Source organism: Dendrobates tinctorius, unplaced genomic scaffold, assembly GCF_039654945.1.
Source record: "Dendrobates tinctorius isolate UK_male_01 unplaced genomic scaffold, ASM3965494v1 ptg000156l, whole genome shotgun sequence".
NCBI classification, from domain to species: Eukaryota; Metazoa; Chordata; class Amphibia; order Anura; family Dendrobatidae; genus Dendrobates; species Dendrobates tinctorius.
In genome coordinates, this window is record NW_027361823.1 from 12,325,612 (window position 1) to 12,347,946 (window position 22,335).

At 43.1% G+C, this 22,335-nt stretch overlaps 1 protein-coding gene across 2 annotated transcripts in view; it reads left to right on the forward strand.

Moving 5' to 3' along the window:
* PRKG1 (protein kinase cGMP-dependent 1) overlaps window positions 1–22,335 on the forward strand; it is a 1,325,447-nt gene that overhangs the window by 160,109 nt on the left and 1,143,003 nt on the right. For both annotated transcript variants that reach the window (XM_073548242.1, XM_073548243.1), the window contains exon 2: window positions 12,393–12,559. In XM_073548242.1, the coding sequence (XP_073404343.1) occupies window positions 12,393–12,559 (167 nt within the window). The remainder of the gene's footprint in view (window positions 1–12,392; window positions 12,560–22,335) is intronic.

Sequence of the window (22,335 nt, forward strand, 5' to 3'; positions counted from 1 at the left end):
ATTTTCTGGATTTTTTTTTCTCAGTTTGTCTCCCATAGTTGAGGTCTACCTATGATGTAAATTACAGACGCCTCTCATCTTTTTAAGTGGTGGAACTTGCACTATTGCTGACTGACTAAATACTTTTTTGCCCCACTGTATAAATTCAGATCTTTCTGTTAATTTATTTAAATATTCTAAAAATGTAATTAAATTTAACATATGTTGATTTTTTTAGGATTCATTGCAGTTGCAGTGTTAGCAAAAAGAAGAGCTGTTCTTTAGAAAACATAAAGCTCTGATCAAAATCATTTAACGATTCCGCTTGTCCGTTCCATTTAGAACAGAAAGCAGAAAAATGGAATTAGGATCCCGTGTATTACTGTTTCAAATGGAAGCAGAAGCCCCATTGATTTATGTGGGGTTTGTATAGTTTCCATTCGTTGTTTATTTTTAGAAGAGCCGAAAAAGTTTCTGCATGCTGACTTCCCCCCTCTCTTCATCCTCGCTCTAAAAAGTTGATACCTAATGGAACTAAACAAACTCCATATAAATCAACTGGGCCCTTTCTGCTTCCCTTTGAAACAGGACTGCACAGGATCCTAATCCTATTTGTCATGTTTGTCTGTTCTAAACTGAATAATTAAATGGTTTTCCAAAGGAACACTTTTATGACAAGCCAAATTCCTATTACTACCTTTTGGATAGCGATCACATATACTGTACATATCCCATTTTCCACCTAAAACAGCTTGTAGTACCACTTAGTGCTTGGCATCGTTAGGTGCAAGATCCAAGCTCTAGTTGTAGTATGGACACATATTGAAAACTTGTTGGTCCTCACCATTGATCATGCACAAGGAGGCAAAATTTTAACTCAAATTATATTGTAGAGTTTCCTGGACCATAAATGAATGACTTGAGGTGTAGGCAGGCTCGGACTGGCCCATAGGAGAACAGGAGAATCCTCTGGTAGGCCTCTGCTAATGAGCAGTGATATTACTCATGGCTCACAATTTTCAGAAAAAGATATAATCTAATCATTCATTAAACAAGCCAGCCAAATTAATATTACATGGAAGCGAAAGTTCATAGGGTCAGGTTATTTTTGAATGCAGCTGAACAATGGGCCATAAGAATCAATGTTATTGGTGAGCCTTTGCCTACTCTGTCCGACACATAGGCCATAAGAATTAATGTTATTGGTGGGCCTTTGCCTACTCTGTCCGACACATAGGCCATAAGAATTAATGTTATTGGTGGGCCTTTGCCTACTCTGTCCGACATATGGACCATAAGAATCAATGTTATTGGTGGGCCTTTGCCAACTCAGTCCAACACATGGGCCATAAGAATCAATGTTATTGGTGGGCCTTTGCCAACTCAGTCTGACACATGGGCCTTAAGAATCAATGTTATCAGTAAACGTGGCCTTACTCACTTTACCAATTATTTTCCTCTCCAATCCTGACACTTTTTCTTGCACACCATTCCCTCTAGCTGATCCCCTGCCATTAAGCCACGTGACCACTGCAGCTAAACATTGATTGGCTGCAGAGGTCATGTGTCTGGGCAGCACATGATATCTGTGGTGAAGTACAGAGACTGGCAGGAGAATCAGGATGGTCAGAATCGGAGAGGCAGAGGTTGGCAAGGTGAGTAAGACTTCCATTAGATTTTTTAATATTCTAAACAATTTTTTATTTTCTTCCTTAAACACATGATATTATATGTGCACAAATAATTTCTATTATACTTTTGTATTTTTTTTTCACATTTTTAGCATATTAAAGGGATGAAATGAACCATAAAAAATTGAGGGATTTATACTTGTGTGAATATCTCTTTATTCAATTAAGGTCTCTAAACTCCGTAGCACAATGATATAAATCCCAGTTTAATGATGACACTACGCCAAGCCTCTAATTTTGAAGCAGATCAAAGGAACACGCTAGAAATCATTATACTGTGATCAGAGGTCATCCGTAAAAAAAGAGACCATTCTGTGAGACTTTCTGGTATCGCTAACTTGCCCTGTGACATGGAAAATTAATAGTAAACTGCTAAGGTTCCATTATCCACGTCCTTCTAATGACATGGAAAACAATATGCCCTGTATGTATGCTTTCTATCAGGTCAATACAAGAGGGAAATGCTCATGCAGTCATTTGATTTTTTTTGGCTGCTATCATTTTTTTTGCTTTTTAAATGTCAACACGTCCTTTAATTTTACTTGAGGAAAAACATCTAAAAATGTTTGTTTGTAAAAAGGATTTTCATTTCTCGATATTTTACTTATTTTCTGGACACTAGTAGTAATAAGAAAAGTACATAAAACTGAGCAAAGTTTACAGGTGGCAACATCTAAAGTCAAACACGTTGAATCTTCGGCTGGTTAAGTCATAATTCAGATTATTTCACTATTCCCTCTGGTGGTTGCTTCATGAAAATCCAGAAACAGACATTATAGAACCATTAAAGAAGTTTTAAAGTGATTTTACACTTTAGAAATACGGTCCTCAAATGATCTGATTCTAATAAAAATTCAGATGGTACTCACCGCGTCCAGGTCCAACACCAGCTCTCCGCCATGGATCCTGTCTCTGTGTTTTGACTGCAGCAGTGATGTCACATCCACAGCTCACATCACTGCTGCAGCCAATCACTGAGCATAGCAGTTCAGTCAGTGTAGATGGCACAAAGTGCTGAGCTCAGTGATTAGCTGTAGCAGTGATATGCGCTTACATGACATCACTGCTGCCGTCAGATATGGAAACCGTGGGCCAGAATTCGGCACCGTATCAGAGAAGAGTAATTAGTATCTGTATTTGTTTGTTCACTAGAATCAAATAGTTTGAGGTCCACTTTCCCAAAAATGGCAAACTCGTTTAACACTTTAAAGAGAACCTGTCATGTAAAATAACGCTATTAACCTACAGATATAGGGTTAGCCTGCAAATTAAAAGCATACTGACACTATATGGCTGTAGGGTTCTAGCAGGTTCGCAGGATGCAGTGACTGACCTCCGCGCCTCCCCGTCCAGTGCCATGAGTGCCACCTCAGCCTCCAGATCAGGGGTCATTGGGTGCATCTGAAAGAGCCCCCGCATCCGCTCTGTCCAGCTCCATAACATAGTATTGGAGCTGGAAAATCTAGGCAGGTTGTTCAGCATGGCCCCCAATGATATGCTGGTACGAGGACCCTCATCATTTGTAGAGTTTACAGCTCTACCCTGATCTGGGGCACCACTGTCTGTGCTCGGAGACTGCATCCTGCCGACTACTCCAAGTGTAGGGTTCTAGCAGGTTCGCAGGATGCAGTGACGAGACACGAAACTGAGTGTGGTTTGTGGAAATAACTTTTATAAATTGTAGCCGCTGGGGCTATATTGAGCAACCAAAAAAAGAATTAACAGCAACCAGTCCACGCAGGGACTCAACAAACCTAACAACACTTTCTTATGGGTAATGCGACTAACCCGGTTGGCCCGGGTGCTATAGGCCACGTGTGACCAAACTGGGGGGTCCTTATCTCTTATAATAAACTTATCCTTCCAGGGGTCTGTCAGGATCACAGGCGTGGCCGCGTAGAGGTCGCTGATGCGGCTGCCTTGACGCCTCGATATTCCGGGATGGAGCTGGGCACCACAGGCCCTGAAGAAATGATGACGGTGGGGCGCAACAGGCCCGGAAGAAACGATGACGGTGGGGCGCAACAGGCCCTGAAGAAACAATGACGGTGGGGTGCAACAGCCCCTGAAGAAACGATGATGGTGGGGCGCAACAGGCCCTGAAGAAATTGTGACGGTGGGGTGCAACAGGCCCTGAAGAAACTGTGCCGGTGGGCGCAACAGGCGTCTCCTTGCGGCTCTCGTCTCACCGCGGGGTTATGACGCAGTCTCAACATATAACCATTCACCAACCTCTGCTCAGGGTCCCTGAGCAAACCGGACGGGGGCCTCTACAACTGCCTGTAGCGAGGTGGCGCCCCCTGAGGCCGGTGATGACAGGGCTGCAGCTGTGGGAGAAGGCAGGGGGGCAGTGTCCTGACCGCTGTAAAGGCATGGTCTGTCGTCGCTGCGGTCGCTTGAGGTAGCCGCCTTATCACAACAGGGTGGGAAGCAGCGGGCGTCGCTTTATGGGACCGTATGCGTGGAGCGGCCGCCGGTGCAAGTCTCTCACGTGTCACTAGTCGGTGAGTCCGCAGCTCTCCTTTCACAGGCCCCTGTCGGTCTCTCCACAACACACCGTCTGCTCCCTCGGTCCTCTCTGTCTCACACGCTTCCTGTCGTCCTGCTCTCTGTCAACTGCCACTTCAGCGCGCCCCCTGCTCCTTTTAAGCTTGCCCCGCCCCCTTTTTCCCTGACAACTTCAGTCAAGTCTTTCCTTTTACTGTCTTCCCAGTATCGTTCCCTCAGGAACCCTGATGGCGATCCCCTGGGTACCTGTCCTTTCACTGTCTGGGAGTCCTCCTCCCCACATGGCCACTGCACTGAGAGCACCGCTGCCAGGAGGAAATTAACTTTATTAACATTTAGCGTTCAGTCATAGGAGTGACGCTCGGTCTCAGTCACCGCACGGTGTATAAAGAGCAGAAGTTATAACTGCGCACCCGGCACTGACTGACAGCCGGCTGAGCCTATGGAACCTCGTTCGGAGTCTCCATAGGCTTAAATTGTGAAGGCAACTTTCAGTTCACATAGAGTGCAGTGTGACCAGGAAAGTCTGCAGAGTGGTGATGTCACTTAGAAGGTGACCGGAATGGCGCTGCATAGCTAAATTCATTATTGTAATATACAGTAGTGTAACTTGAAGCTCATGGGCCCCAATGTAAAATCTCCAATGGCCCCAACTATCACTGGTCTTTAATAGGTTTTTCATATGTCCCAAAGGGACTGCCTGGGCCCTCAAGTCTCCACGTCCCAAGTGCGATTGCAATTCATGCACCTGCTATAGTTATATTCCTGCCACTTGTAGCCACATTAAGGAACATAACACATGCAACACAAAGTCTTATAATATGAATAATAAAGTAGATGCCATATGAAAAACTTCCCAGTTAATGGGGCAGATTTAATTAGGTTAAAACTGTAAAAACTTTACATAGTATAAGCTTACATTAAACAGTTTAAAATGTGATAAAGTAGCCCATGCTGTTTGATAAATTTGGTGCAATTCTGCTAACTATGCCCCATACATTGAATTTGAAACAACTTGGCACTCAATCCGTAAAAGAGATTTTAATAGATCCTTTATTTTGTGTGCATCCAAAAACAAAAACTTGAACATTTTCAGTCCCACAATGGACTTTCATCAAAACAAAGTTTTCATAGATGGTTTGTGAAGAAAAGAGAATCCGGAAATTTAAGTCCAAGTGAGCCCAGTGAGAGTCAGATAATTCCTTGGGTAGAATATAGTCTGTGCTCATGGAGGTCTAGGATTTCTATTGCGTCATACGAGCAGTAGTGACAGCAAAGTGCTCAAGTGAAAGTCTGGAAGACTACCTAAAAAAGCGCGGCAGCGCGGGTCCCCTGTTTACTACCTCATATCAATCAGGGAAGGTGTATTTACAAGATAACTACCCTACAGTGCGCTTTCAGTAAGAATCATTAACTGTCGGATGCCCTATTAACCAGACTGATAATTCTGACTTATCCAGCATTACAGGATTTCCATCTAGGACCACTGACCCATCAGTATATGAGCTCTTCCTTACAGCTCCTTTTTTAGGTAGTCTTCCAGACTTTCACTTTAGCACCTTGCTGTCACTGCTGCTTGTATGATGCAATAGAAATCCTTGACCGCCATGAGCACGGACTATATTCTGCCCAAGGAATCGTCTGACTCTCACTGAGCTCACTTGGACTTCAATTTCCGGATTCTCTTCTCTTCACAAACCATCTATGAAAACTTTGTTCTGATGAAGGTCCATTGTGGGGCAGAAAACGTTCAAGTGTTTGTTTTTGGATGCACACAAAATAAAGGATCTGTTAAAATCTCTTTACGGATTGAGTGCCAAGTTGTTTCAAGTTCTATATGATTGGTTGGATACCAGACTTGGGCACCTTCTTCTCGCTCTCCGAGTGCCGTGTTCCGCTTATACTATTCCGAATATATTATTATAGTGGTCCAACTATACAGCAATAATTTCCACCAATATTTTGATGAAATTTTGGCACACAGTGTCACATTTAGTCTGCACCCATTTGCTACTAATTAATACTCTCACAGGCCATCAGGTCACACTTCTTGCAGAGGAAGCTAAACAATGAAATAATTATCAGATACATACTGCCCTGGTTATGTGTGACTGTTCAAGTCATAGATTTTGGTTATGCAAATCAATCTGTAGTGAATTGTATTGATTACAAATTTTCCCAAAATTTGGGATGACAGAAAATCCAGTATTTTTGGGATCTGAATTGCATGAATTCAGCAAAATGGCCGTCAGGTTGTTGCAATTTTGTTGGACTCTTTTAAGGTATTTGAAGGGGTAAAAATATTTTTAAAAAAACATACTCGCCCTCACTGGTCATAAGTAACCTCCTCCAGCTTAGCTCTCCGGTGCTGTGGTCAGTGATAGGCTTCATAAGGTCACATTGTGTATCTCCAAACCACATGACCTTGTGAGACCAAGCAAAGACCTCATTGCTATAGAGGAAGATGTGAAGACTGGTGCTGATAATTTGTAGCCAGAGAAAACGTAATGTATTTTATTATTGCTTTTAACACCATCCATCCCCTTCATTTTATGTTTTGGGTCTTGGAGAGAACAAAGAGTTTTAAGAAATGTCTTTTCCTGGCAATCGGAGCACTTTCAATTCTTATCATATCTAATCTCATGGCTAATTTGGGTGAATCTGCCTGGAATTAATTTGGTGAAATTCACTCATGTATAGTTATGCGTCCATTCATACACATTTTTTTTTTAGTATTGCATCACTGGGTCATTTAGATCTAGCATATAAACCAAAACCATAACCCAGAGAGGCGTGGCGAGTCCTAAATACCACTAGTGTATAGCAGAGGCCAATAATGATAAAGTGCAGGACAGTAAAAAATCAAAATAATGAATAGCTTTTATTGCAAAAAATGATTAAAATACAAAAAAGTTCATAACGGTAGTTGTCCCAACACAGGGGACACAATTGACATGTGCTGATGGGTAAACAAAGAGAAAAAAAAGCAGAGGGGAAAACTAATAATCCAAAAAGGAAAAGATAAAATGTAGGCAATTCATAATAACATGTGCACAATGGAAATAAGAAAATTATATTGAAGGAAAAAGTCAATCAATGTAAGGTTATAATAGTATACCTCCTGGCAGCCAAGATGGAATTGGCATACCCATCAAACACACCCGACACACGTTCCACGAATTACACCCCTGATGAAGCATTTGTGGAATGTACGTCTGGTGTTTTTGGTGGGTGTGCCAGTTCCATCTTAGCTGCTAGGATATATACTGTTATATCTTTGCATTCATTAACCTTTTACTTTAATACAATTTTCTTAATTTCATTGTGCACATGTCATCAATAGCTGACTATGTTTTATCTTTTCCACTTGGATTATCTCTTTTTCTTTTGGCTCACCCACCAACACATGTCAGTTGCGTCTTCTGTGTTGGGACAATCACCATTATAAACTTTTTTGTTTTTTAATCTTTTCCCGCAATAAAAGTTATTTATTATTTTAATTTTTTCTTGTCCAGCTCTTTATGAATATTAGCCTTCCATTTACATCTAGTGAGTAACAGCGCAGAACCAGAGCAGAGCATTGATGGTAAGTATATTTAGCTTCTTTTTTATTTTTTGCATTTCGGGAACACTTCCATATTCTGACAACCCTTTAAATTTCTACATTCATTTTCAAATGCACGTTATATTGAATAAGTAATGGAATAAAGCTCAAGGTATTGCTTATTTCTAGAACAGGAAGGATCAAGCTGAACTGTCAGCAGTCTGGCTCAGATCATGGTCATGTTCGTTTCACAACCTACGTGTTTACAGGCTGAGGTCCCTTCGATATAAGTGAACCATTGGAGAGTCCCTAGTCAGAAAACCTCTAAAATTCCTCTTCTTGAACAACACATGTTAATGAATAATTAAAGACATTAAAGTGATAAGTGTTCATGAGTGCCTCCATTGGGAGGTTGTACGGCTGCAGGTAAAGTGCCTCTGCCAGAGATGGGACTTGGAGCTGCACTGGAAATGTACATGGTTTATGGCTCTACAGGCTCCGAATATCCACAATTTCACTTTGCATAAAATGTTTCGGCAAGCAATAAAACAAGGCTCTGTAAATCACCCAATACTGGCTGCGAGGCAGAAACACATGCTTGAAAACTGTTCTGTTGGAACCCTTCAAAGCTCCCGGGAACCCCACACATCGCATGTTCCTTCAGGCAGCCGAGAGCTTAATATGCTATGCAATATCTAAATGAAATTATTAAGATGTTCCTCCTGGCTTCCCTTAAGACTGAAGATTTTGATGCTATTTGTGTCTTAGTGATGATCACAGACATTGAGGCATCGAGAACTTCTCTGAAGCTGCACAAACCTGTCCTGTTCATCCACAGAACACTTCATCATTTCAAGGCAGATCAGAAAGTCTTTCAGGCTTCATCTTCTTTTTATTATTAATATTCAAGGGGATTTGCACGTGATGTCTCATTGCTACATGCTCATTGCAATTTGACCTAATAAAATATTACCACTAGGGCTGTATGCAAGGGGATCGTCTATCGCTGCTGGTTGCTCTGCATTTATTGTCATTTGTCATTTACTATGCTGCTTTTCAATTGAGCATCACGTGGTTTGACCTCATGGATATACATACAGTAATGTGTATGCTTAGCCCTGATAATTTTATTACGATGGCTTTTTTTTCTTAACGATTCTAAAAATTGTAAAAATGTTTATAAGTTGATACTGACATGCTGAGTCCTAAAGGTGTGTAATATGCGTTCAGTTAGGATTTCGCTCTACTCGCTGATTCAAGCAGACTTGTAGTCGTGTGACAACTGATGTTCCTTTTGCTTCTTTCAATTGAAAATTAGAACAGTGAGAGAAGCAGGAGGAGACGTTAGTTGTCTTATGACCAAGAATCTGCAAGTCGCATGTGAACGATCACGTGACAACCGCTCAAATCAGCAAGTAGATCCACATTCTAACAAAGCACATATTGCATACCTTTAGGATTCAGCTTGTCAATGTCAACTTGCAGAATTACAAACATGTAAGTGACCCTTATACAGATATATATATACTGTATATGAGCACTAGATGATTTGCGCACTTGTGATCTCATAGTGAGTAAATATACCTGACTTCTCTCAAAGCACTGCTGTTGAGAAAAGATGAGCATATCTAGACGGCACGTGACCATAGCGTTGCAGATTGCATACATGCGGTCACATGATCGCCCATTTGCTGTGGGAATTTTGGGGGAATTCTGACAGTGTGCACACCTCATGCTGTCACAATTCAGCAGTCCTCAGTTACATAGAATGACAGCAGACTTTTGTGTCAAGTCTGCCAACCCCTTTAATGCCTTTTATATGGCCCTCATTGTGTCTCCACAGTACTCTACTAATATTTAGTAAAAAATATCTCATCTGTCCCCGATCCCATGTCAAGCGGTTTATACTTCTTGTTTTACTGGCTAGTTTCATATAAATAGAAGAACAGAAAGTTAGTCCAATCATCTGAGTCCTGCCACTTACACTTTGTGTGTCTAGCAGAGACTCGGGCATGGTGTCTGATGTGATCTTATGTCCATTCTCTGCCAGACAGGAAAACACTAGATTAGGTGTGACCAGCTTCTCCAGAATCAAGAAAGAGCTGGTCACATAAAAAAGTGTGGTATCTAGGCAACGGTACGGAATGCTGACAGAGAGTATATTACAAACGGCCAGCATTCTGTAGCCCAGGTACACACACAGAGTAGGAAAAGAGCCCAGGCAAACCCATTAAATGATACATTGCTCGTGCTCACGTGCATCGGCTCCCATCGGCCCTGCCCAATACATTTGCCGAACACCCATGGTTACCATGACAGTTGGGGGTCTTTTTCAGCAGTTGCTGCAGTTTTAGTAGTCCTATGAATCTCAGCCAGCTTCATAGAACACCTCCATTTCCACTATATAGTGAAGTACTGTAGTATGGCAGTATATAGTATAAGTGATTGCAGGTTCATGTCCCATAAGCCTACTAATAGATTAAGTAAAAAATAAAAAAATGTTTAAGAAATGAAAAAATTTTAATAATCATCTCTCTTTATTCCGTGAAAATAAGGAAAGAAAAAAACTCTATCTGGTTTCTCCAAGTCTGTAAAAGTTCACTCTATCAAAATATAAAATTATTTACCCCTGAGGGTGAATTCTGTAGAGAGAACTAAAAGCAAAATGCAAGAATTGTGTTCTTCCTGGTCACTACACCTCCTTAAAAAATGCAATAAAAAGTGATTAGTATCTCAATCTAATGTACATAAAAAGAATAAAAGTCTTGGAAAATGGTGACACAAACCACATTTTTTTTTACTAAATTTCTGATTTTTAATTTTCACTACTTAAAAATAAAATAAATCTATTCAAGACTCTATTGCTGTAATCCTACTGACCTGGAGAATTATTACGTCAGTGTTTTCATATAATGAATGCTTTATAAACAAAACCCAAAATCACAAGGGCAGAATTGTTTTTTTTTTCATCATTTCATTCCACTTGGATTTTTTTTCACCCATTTTAAGTACATTGTTTGGTAAAATGATTGGTATCATTCAATACTACAACCAACTCGTTCTGCAAAAGACAAGCCCTCTTATGTCGACAGAAAAATAAAAAAGTTATGGCTGTACGAGAAAGGGGAAGAAAAAACAAAAATGCAAAAATGAATATTGGGTGCAGTGGCAAAAAGTTAAAGGAGTTGCCTATTACTAACATTTCTAAGCAATTATTTTTTGAGGGGCAGAAATCTTTCCGAAAACTCAAATATTAAATGGAATCTGTCACCACTTTTTTGGCATATCACGTAAAAATATAACTCAATTTAGTGTCAGCTTTGCATTATACAAGTACTTTTTATACCCCTTGACTCCCCACCAATGATACATAAATACCGTTTTTATTCCTCCCGTGGTGTATGTAAACATGCTCTTTCCGGTCCGATGGGCGGGGCTTATTGCCCGTCTACACCCCCTCCTCGTCTTGCTCATTTCTGTGAATATCACAGATAGCGTACAGTTACCGCGTGTGCTCATTCAAATGGCCTCTCGTGTGTACGCAGTATGCTTTGCCCAACTGTGGGCAAAGCATAAAATCATTATTGCGTATGCGCCGGGATACGCCATGGCTTTCTATGGCCCGGAAGTATACAAGTATACTTCTGGGCCATAGAACGCAATCGTATTTATGTATCATTGGTGGGGAGTCAAGGAATATAAAAAGTACTTGTATAATGCAGAGCTGACACTAAATTGAATGATATTTTTACATGATATGCCAAAAAAGTGGTGACAGGTTCCCTTTAACTAATTTTGGTCTTTGGAAAAGGGTGCGGTACATAGATGATGAATAGATAGATTCTTAGCATTGCTTATTTGATTCAAATATTGAAATTACTGATATAATTTTCTTTATATATGTGTGATCCTCATCCTACATCTGTCCTGCTGTTGGGAAACTACAACTCCCAGCATGCTTTGACAGTGGGATTTATAGTTTCCAAGTAGCAGGTAATTTACAAAGGGTTTTCAATGGCAGTAAAACCTGTGTGTCCTTGCTAGCTTTTCCTGGCACGCTCATCATGCACCTGTTTGAAGCGCACGTGTCGTGACAAGTGTACTTTAAATGATTCTTCCAATTATTCGTTTGTGTATAATATTAGACGCACGACTCTGTTTTACCCACAAATGATATGATTATGCCTGATCAAAAAAAAGATATATCAAATATGCAGATACATCTGTATATACTTGACATCAAAGAGAATGCGAGCGGCAGAAAATTCACATTATTAAAGATAATTATTCTCATTTACTTCATGATTACTGTTTCCTATTAAACTTGCTGAGAACGGAATTGACTTTTATTATTTTATTTATAAAGCTTAAACCAACATAAACCCGCGACTCTAAAAAGTGAAATGTCGGAGTTATGTTACCGACACTGCAGGGTAAAATTGAGTTAAATTTACTTTCTGCTATATTTTTATAAGGAGATTTATTATTTAAGCTCGAAACAGCAGTTACCGATCTCTAGGTATTAAAGTTACCAAGTTGCAATGAAAAATGCATAAAACGTCACTCTACACCCTGGCAGATAAAAGCCTGCTAGGATGCTGTGCCTTTATCATTTAGTGTTACTGCTACCGCCTCCAGGATATGACTAAATATTGTGTCTCTTGCTTCAGGTCCAAGGAATTAATTAAAGAAGCGATCCTTGATAATGACTTCATGAAGAACCTTGAGATTTCCCAGATCCAAGAGATAGTGGATTGTATGTATCCTGTTGAATATGGCAAAGACAGCTGTATCATCAAGGAAGGGGACGTGGGGTCACTGGTCTATGTCATGGAAGGTACTGTGTTTTATTTTTCCCACGGTTATTTGCTTTTACTGTGCAAGAGTTGAAGATTTTCTTTCCGGTCTGGGAGAAATTGAGCAGTGCTTTTTTTTAGGGAAAGTTGTATTTGCATTTCATCCATCACTACTGTCTGCAGCCCCACAGTTACCGAGAAATATATAAAGTAGGAAAAAGAAATGAGGTCATGTATTTTATTACCGAAAAGTACATTGTATGATATCCCTTCGTGAGATGACTGCAGCTGTCCAGAGAGCACTTCTGAGTCACCTAGCCCATAGCCAAGGCTTTTTCGGAGCTCACAGTTTTTCATTACTGGCTTTGGTTCAACCATTGACAATCCTACGACTTTTAGGTCAGTAACTAGCAAGCTATGCAGTTCAAGACTTATTCTAGCATTTATAGTTTTGTCAGCACCTGGATAGTTACCAAAATAAGTAATAATCAATTTAAAAGCCTTAATTAGCTAATTAGTGCCCCCATGGTGGTAAAATTGCACGATCTAGCTTAACTGTCTAATTTAGAGTAGAGCTGTTGTGCGCATAAAGGTTATGACACTGGATCATATTTTAGCATGGAAAATTCCTAAAGGGCTTGTAAAAAATTTAAACGACAATCATAAGGATTAAAATTATATTTTTGTGCTTGTTTTTAGCATAACAAAACAAAATATTTGAAGAGAATGCAATCAAAAAGGTGATTTCGCCCAGAAAAATACAGAATAAGTTGCTTAAAGGGAATCTGTCACTAGGTTTTTGCCAACTCAACTGAGAATAGCACACAGTAATGTAGGGAAAGAGATGCTGATTCCAGCTATGTATCACTTAGTTTAATGGGTGCAGCACTTGTGACACAATCAAAGGTCTTGAATGTATCATGTAGCAGAGTTGAGAAAGCTAATCCTTCCCCCACCAGGCTCTGCATGTACATAGTCTATTGACAGTAGTTGCTTATCACAGGACGGGGTGGAGTAGGATGACTTGGCATGTGGCAGCTTATCACAGCAATGATAATGTCCTAGTGATAAAACCTTCATTGTAAGTAAACAGCGCTCACCCTAATAAGTGACACATTGTTGAATTCAACTTTTTAACTTTTACCTCATGCTGTCCAAAGATTACATAGCAAAAGCCTACTGACAGATTCCCTTTAAAGGCTTTTTTTTCAAAAAGCAAGTTACTCCCTATTGATGTGATGGGGAATAGCTTACTTATCCCTAGTGGGTCATCCACTAGGACCCTCCAAAATCCCGTGATAAGGGCTCTGGATACCCAGGAATGAAGCTCCATCCTAAATAGAGTGAAGGAGTACATGTTCGTCCTCTGCTTCGTTCAATATTAATAAGACTGCTGGAAATAGCTGAGCTCAGCACTCAAATTTCTCGATTGAGAATAAATGGATCAAAGGTTGGGCTCCATTCAATTCTGCACTGCAGAGCTCATTCTCTGGGTTCCAGAGCCCAAATCTCAGGATTACTGGGGGTCCAAGCAGCCAACCGCTTAGTGATAAGCAAATTATCCCCTATCTTTTGAAAAGGTAATGACTTGCATCTAGGAATCTAGGAAATCATCCTTTAAGATAAAGTATATATAGGGATGGCAAGACCAGAACAGAAGAAAAGAGTAATACTCTAATTTTTGCTCTTAAATATACTTAATACTTGTCAGCCTCCTTTGGCTACTACATTTGCTATTTTCCTGCACTCGGTGTTGCTCCAGGTACCATGAATGTACACTGATGATATTGCTGGTCCAGTCAGTCGTATTTATTCTTGATGTGTTTCACATATCTCATTTACTCTTATTGCTGATCCTGGTTATTGCCTTGGCTTCATATAAAGCCTCATTTCACTTTTGTTTCTCACCTGTCACTTCTTGCTTTTTGGACTCTACTGAATTTGATGTGATTGATTGGGTTCCATTACAGAGTTCAGCTCTATTATTGTTCTGTCCGAGTCTGTTCACACTACTGGCTTGTTTGGTTTTATATCGGTGGTTTTTCAAGGGGTTGGCCTGAAGGCTACAACTTACAACTTACTGGTGACCCACAACCAGTATCACATTTAGTCCATTCCTCCTAAGACTTCCTGCGAGCAGCTGTAACTGGAAAGAAACCTTAATTTTCTTGGAGTGCCACCAAAGAGGAAAAAGAAGCATTGCATAATATCTAGAAATCTAAGAGTTATTCTGCCAAAATTCAAATTTGACACATTGGATCAAATTTGGAATACAAATTAGATTTGCACTGAATTTGGTGCGAATCAAATCAGCTGGGATGTGTTAAAATAACTCTCTTATACTCACTTTTCTTGTTGCTCAGATTTATGTTGCCGCCACCGATTCTTTGATCAGCCCCTTATTCTTTTCTCTTCTGTATTCTATTTACTCTCTTCTTTCATCATCTGTTCCTTGTTTCCAAAGCAGCCATTCTTCACCAGACCGTGTGGTGTCACATAGGGTTTTACATTTGTTATATATGCCAATGACATGCGTTATACTCCTTGTGAACTCATGTGGTGATTGTCAATTGTGCTCAATAAAGAACGGAAGAGGTTATTGGGATGGACTTCACGGCTCTCAAAATTTAGCAAAATGGCTGCCATTTTGCTGAGATTCATATGAATTGAATAGCAAAAATTTATTTTGGGATTCTAGCGAATATAATTTTTTTTGACAATTCTTAAATGTATTTTGACACCTTCTCACCCCTCAAAATTTATCCAAATAGCTGCCGGCCAGCTGCCATTTTGCTACAATTCATGTGAATCAAATTGTAGAATGTTTGGATTTTTGCAAATCTGAATTTTTTAAAAACTAATTTTATTAATTACAATTAACTTGCTCATCTCTAATGTTGCCCAATCAAGGTGTTGTCTGCATAGTGTGGGATAGGACAGATTCTCCAGAGAGAGACACTTCTTTTTAGCATCTTTCAACTCTGGCCATGAGATGACATCCTGACCAGAGAATCACGCCCCACCTCCATTAATGGTCTGTGTTACCCAAAGCCTAATTATGATGAGCCTTAGCTTTAGGTTAAACATGAAAAAAAAGATTAGAGACATAAAAGCTGCACGTTTTTACCAGTGCCATGTATTGAAAGAATACATTGCCTGTCTCTGCTCAGATTAACCCTATCAATTCAATATTGGTGACAATTGTCGATGGTTTACAATAGCAGTCCCATCACTATTAAAAAATACTGGGAATTTTTTAGGCTGCTTGGCATTTCCTGTAATTCATGATCATGTCTCTGAGCTGCTTTGGACCTGAGGACAGTTCTCAACCCGTCCTTTCATCTTCTACCCTCTGCCTGTTGTGTTGAGAGATCAACTGGATTAAACTTTCCCTCTCGCCTTTTCCCTGTCATGCTGTCAAGCTCCATTCAGGGAATTGAATTACTTTTCCAATCAGCTGGGCTGATTAGCTGTAGAAATCTTTTTCTTTCTGTCCCAATTGTTCGATTGTCATTTCCAGCCTCCCTGTCACACATTTGCCTTCCTGTGCTATTATCAGGATATTCTTCTGCTTTGTAATTTCAAGCCATCTTCTGTCTCCATGTTTGAGATTGTACTTTGTGGCAAGCCCGATGCAGTCTTTGCTTGTGTTTTACTGTAGATCTTTAGGTTTCCGCCTGAAGTTTTACAGCTCCGTGGAATTAATTTGGTATCAATCAAGCATAGATATATTTGTCATGCTTGTTGTGCCCACTGTCTTGCGCTGGAACATATGTGGAGCTTCTCAGCCTTTATTCTATCTAAGATACAGATCGTGGTGAAATGTTGGAGCAAAAATACATTTCTGTCAAATGGCAGTATTACAGGCTGTTAGAAAATATACTGCTAAACATATTGAGTTTCTTACAGTAGTTGTACTGTAGCCGCCATATAAACAATCCTTCAGACACAGCGAAAAATATCGTACATTTAACAAAGAGACCCCTCAGCATTGAAATTACAACACCAAGACGGAAAAGTCATGGAATTACAGAAGTCAATGCATAGATAGACATGTTACTGATATTTAAATGATGGAAAATGGAACTGGCAACTCCTTTTGCAATTGCAGAGCAATGATGTTCCAGATTTGCTCAATGGAAAAGAATCTGGAGAGGCTGTAGGCCCGTGGTCCCCAAACTTTTTAACCTTGAGATCCACATTCAGCTCTGAGAGAGGGTCACGAGCCACATCCCGCTCCCAATCCCTCACAGTAGGGGAGACCAAAGCCTCCATTAACAGGTATGATAACCATAACTTTTACATAGAAGCAGTACACCAAGATCCAGGGGTTGCCACAATAATAGTAGTCAGTATTCTCTCATCAAACACTCCCAACACACTGTTACATTCAAGCACCTTCTGTGACAGGTAGTATCATCCTGTACCATACTGAAAATATCTCTAAAATCCTAAGACCACTATATGTGCATCCAGATTTGCTCTACTCACAAAATTGACCATTTTGAGATGACCTCTTAACATTTGCTAGACCTGGTGCTAACGCACCAAGCTGACAGACAGCCATGAGCTACAATTCATGGGACCGTGAGCCACATGTGGCTCCCAAGCTACAGGTTGGGGACCTCTGCTGTAGGCCATGGCAGCAGGTCTAGACTATGCAGGCTACTCAAAGTAGCTTGAGCAACAAGGGGATTGAAATTGTCACGTTGAAAAATAATTTCCATGACTAAATTGACATAACACAAAGCTGTTAATGTACCTGAAATGAAGGCTACAGAACTCCAAGTACCTTATATTATGTTGCCCAACATCATATCCCAGGAGTAGGACTCCTTTGAGGTTCCCTCGTACAAGTTATAATTAATCTTTACTCACAAACTGATGTATTATTCTGTTCATCTTCTCCTGCTATGTATCATGATGTTGGCGGATCAGATTGCTTGTCAAAGACATAGATTCCCATTAAGGATCATTATAATGTTTATACCAGTGTAATGTTCCAATTCAATCAATCAAAAATCCATCAGTTTATTTGTAGGAGAATGCAATTGTCAGACTAAAATCGGACATTTTGTATCCTCATCTCCCCCCTTGATGATCAGTAGACCTGTGACGCCATACACATTAGACTGTTGGCCAAACTCGTTGATATCTGTGTTCTGTGTGAGCAGGGTGGATTAAACAATTTTTAAAAAATGGCAGAAGCTTATCTCCCCTGGGAACAAAAAGATCAGAGCTGATGACATCCTACAGTCTGGAACTTTTGCCCCTGATATCTGAGACAGTAGATGGATACCCCCTGTGGTGTAGTGACCACTGAGTCCGCTAGGGAGCACTGTGTGGGTGTCCCAGGGCAGGCGAATAAGCATTTCCAGCGTCCTGATAGGTGTAGGATGCTGAATGATCATAATGTATCTCAAGGTGGGTGGCCTTGAGATGAAGACTTGTGTATGTGTGGATCAGCAGTGATACTGCTGAGGTTTCGTGCCAATGGGTTAGGGAGAGCTACCTACAGATCCACCCAGGGGTGTGGCTAGAACGCCATAGTAAAGAATGTATGAATGCTTGTAGGACCTGTGATGAGGTCATAGCCATGTGACCTGGTGGGCGTGGCTACAGACCATATAAGGTGGCCAGGGTAGGTCACATGAGAGAATGCTTGGACCCGGTTGGTCCGTTGTGGAAGGTCCCGCTAGAAGATGGGGCTTCCTGCCTGACAGCACGTGAATGCTGTGAGTAATGGCTGCATGTGCCTGATAGTTCCCTGGAGGGAATGGATGTCTGCAGCATGGTGAAGCAGCCATGAGGTAAACCCAGAGAGGGGATATAACTGTGAGGCTAAGAGAGCCTGTGTGCTGGACATTGCACAACCTGTGTGACCACAGGGTTTACAGAGTGAAGTTCTGTCATGGACGCTATGCTGTTAATATGAACTTTATGTTGCTGGTCATGGTTTATGATGCCTAAATTAACCGCATGGACTATGATTGCTTTATGGAAAACCCGTGCCGGATGTGATTATTTGGCTGCCAAGCGAGTATCCCCTACACGAATGACAGCGCTACCTTACAATTGGTGGAGAATGCTATGGGCAATCTTGTAGCCTTGTTGATAGGAGCAACGGAAGAGGACTGCAAAATTCGGTTGCTAAGGGCAATGGTTTCCAAAGCACATGGTGCAGTGCTGGCAACGCTGAGCCAGGAGGGCTGACGGTTGTGAAAGCCGTGTGATATACTGACAGCAGGTCAGTGGAAGAGACTTTTAGGACACCTTTGTGGTAGAGGGGTCCGAAAACCTGTGCGGCCAGCAGGTGACGGTCGTGAAAGCCGTGTTGTACTGACCGGGGTCAGTGAGAAAGAGACTGGTGATTGCTAGGGTGCCTCTGCGGATAAGAGGTACCCGAGAACCTGTGTGGCCGACACAGCTAACGGACAGGTGCTTGTGTTGTACTGACCTGGGTCAGTGGTAAAGACTGTGTACCTGGAGGGTTCAGTGAGCAAGGTCCTGGAGGGTCAGTGTTGTGAGGTTCTGAGAGAAGAATCGGATCCCTGGAGCATGTGGTATGACCTTGGACCTGGTGAGGCGTGAGTGTTGGGCAGTCTCAGGAGGAGATGGATGTCCTGAAGAGCACCCTTTGAGCCCCTGGATCTGGTGAGGCCGGTGTGTTGGTGTTAGGTGTCGGGTTCCTGCCACTGCACAGCAGGAATCCAGAGCCTTGCACCCAGCGGTCTCCCATTCTTCTTCAGCCGCAGTGGAGCCTGCTCAGCAGATTCATTGGTCCTGGCGCTCTGTCCAGGCCAACTCCGTGGCTTTGCTTGCTGCTGCCACCTCTGGCACAGCTATGACAATGCAGGCTGCTCAGCAGCGAAATTCTCCAGGGACTAAGTCCTCATGTCGGGCCACTGAGCATGCCCGTGGAGTGATCTCCCATTGGGGATCGAGGGTCACATGCTCAGGTCCTGCTCGTGTTCGGATTGGCCCATCCGAGAAGCCAGGAAGGTCCCGGACGCCCGTGGCTATAAATAGTTTGCATGGCCGCTCGACCTTGCGCTAGGATAGACTGTATTTACAGACTATGTGGAGTGAGTGATGTATGCCCGTATGAATGTCTCTGGAGAATGACTCATTAAGAAACCCCTACCCTTGGTACGCATGTGTTGTGCAGCCTAGCCTGCTAGCGCCCAGGCTTAGGCGTAGGTTGGTCTGAGGTTGAGTCAGGCATCAGGCCTCACCAGGGATTCGGCACGCCTCAGTGCACGTGCTCCATAGCCAGCGTCTATAGCGGCGCTCACGGCAGCAACGACACGCGTTCAGTGGGCCTAGAAGGACTCTAACCCCGTGTCCTTGGGGTAGAGTTCTGTGGCCGTACACTGTGCGCTCTTTTAGCCGAGCTCTGTGAGCACAAACAGGCTCCGGCGTTTATATTCAGCGGTAGTGCGGCTCTGTGAAGCAATAGAGTCCGCCCCTGTACACACCGGGTGACATTAACCCGTGTGTGTTCTTATAGTATATCGCCATATAGCATCCGCCATTACTGAGCAGCTGGGAGAACGCTCACGCCTAGTGGCCATAGGAGGTGGCGCACTAGAATCAGCGACGTTAAGTCCCATTTCGCTAGCGCTCCCATTCTACATCGCCCTGATGTAGATAAGCCCTTCATTGTGGAAGTGGATGCCTCTTCCTTTGGTGCTGGAGTGGTCCTGTTTCAGAAGGACACGCAAGGTCGGAAGCACCCATGCTTCTTTTTCTCCAAGACCTTCACACAGGCGGAAAGGAATTATGCCATCGGGGACAGGGAGTTGCTAGCGATGAAGTTGGCCTTCTCGGAGTGGAGACACCTCCTGGAGGGGTCTCGCCACCCTTTCCAGGTGTTCACCGACCACAAAAACTTGCTGTATTTGCAAACAGCCCAGCGGCTAAACGCTCGCCAGGTCAGATGGTCTTTGTTCTTTTCCCGGTTCCACTTCACCCTCCATTTTCTCTCCGGGGAGAAGAACTTCCGGACCGATGCTCTCTCCTGCTCCGTGATGTCATCGGAGGAAGAGCCTCGGCTGATCGTACCATCCGAGAGCCTGAGGAGTATGGCTCCGGTTGCCCTTGAGTCAGTACCTCCGGGCAAGACATTTGTCCCTGCCCGTCTAAGACCGGAGGTCCTCTCTTTGGCTCATTCGTCCAGGGTGGGTGGACATTTTGGGACAAAACGGACCTCTGAGCTTTTGACGAGGACATACTGGTGGCCGCATATGGCCCGTGACATCAGGGACTATATTCAGGCGTGCGTCTCTTGTGCCCAGAATAGGTCCTCTCGGCAGCGGCCCGGTAACGGACAGGCCCTGGGAGATGGTCGGTATGGACTTTGTGGTGGGGCTACCCAAGTCCAGTGGCAGAGCGGTCATTTGGGTTGTCACCGACCATTTCTCTAAGATGGTGCACTTGGTACCTCTATCCCGGTTACCTTCTGCGTGGGGCCTGGCAGTGTTGTTCATTAAGCACGTTTTCCACCTGCATGGCATGCCGGACAAGATTGTCAGTGACCGGGGTCCTCAGTTTGCATCCTGGTTTTGGAGAGAGCTTTGTTCCCTGCTCAACATTGAGCTGAATCTCTCCTCGGCCTATCATCCCGAGACTAATGGGTTGGTAGAGAGAGCCAACCAGACCCTGATCACATATCTTCAACATTTTGTCTCGGCCAGGCAGGACGACTGGGCATCCTTGCTGCCATGGGCAGAGTTCGCTTTGAACAATGCTGTGGCCGACTCCACCGGTCAGAACCCATTCCTCCTAAATTACGGTCAGCATCCGCGCGTACCTGTGCCCATGCCCGTGTCATCCACCGACTCCAGGGTGGCAGACTGGACGGTGGAGGCACGCGACATTTGGGATCGCACCCAGGATGCTATCCGGGCTTCCAAGGAGAGAATGAGGACCACCACTGACGCACACCGGCGCCCTGCTCCAACTTTTTCCCCTGGTGACTTGGTGTGGCTCTCTGCCCGAAACATCAGGCTGCGGGTAGAGTCCTCTAAGTTCGCACCGCGCTACATTGGCCCCTTCAAGGTCCTCCAGCGAATCAGCTCTGTGGTCTACCGTCTGGCCCTTCCACCACACTTGGCTATCTCTGATACATTCCACATGTCTCTTCTTAAGGCTGTTCACTTGTCCTGGTTCTCCGAGTCATCTCCCGGGACATCAGACTTGTCTTCAGACGAGTTTGAGGTCAATGCCATCGTGGGATGCAAGATGATGTGGGGCAAAAAGTTTTATTTGGTGGATTGAAAGGGTCATTGTCCAGAGGCTCGGACCTGGGAGCCAGTGGAGAACATCCACGCTCCGCTCCTCATTGTGGCGTTTGAGCGTAGCGAGGCTCAGAGGGGAGGGGGGTAATGTTAGGCGTCAGGTTCCTGCCACTGCACAGCAGGAATCTAGAGCCTTGCACCCAGCGGTCTCCCATTCTTCTTCAGCCGCAGTGGAGCCTGGTCAGCAGATTCATCGGTCCCAGCGCTCTGCCCAGGCCAACTCCGTGGGTTTGTTTGCTGCTGCCACCTCTGGCACAGCTATCACAATGCATGCTGCTCAGCAGTGAGATTCTCCAGGGACTAAGTCCTCATGTCGGGCCACTGAGCATGACCATGGAGTGATCTCCCATTGGAGATCGAGGGTCACGTGCTCAGGTCCTGCTCATGTTCGGATTGGCCCATCCGAGAAGCCAGGAAGGTCCCGGACGCCCGTGGCTATAAAAGGTTTGCATGGCCACTCGCCCATGCGCTAGGATAGTGTGTATTTACAGACTATGTGGAGTGAGTGATGTATGCAC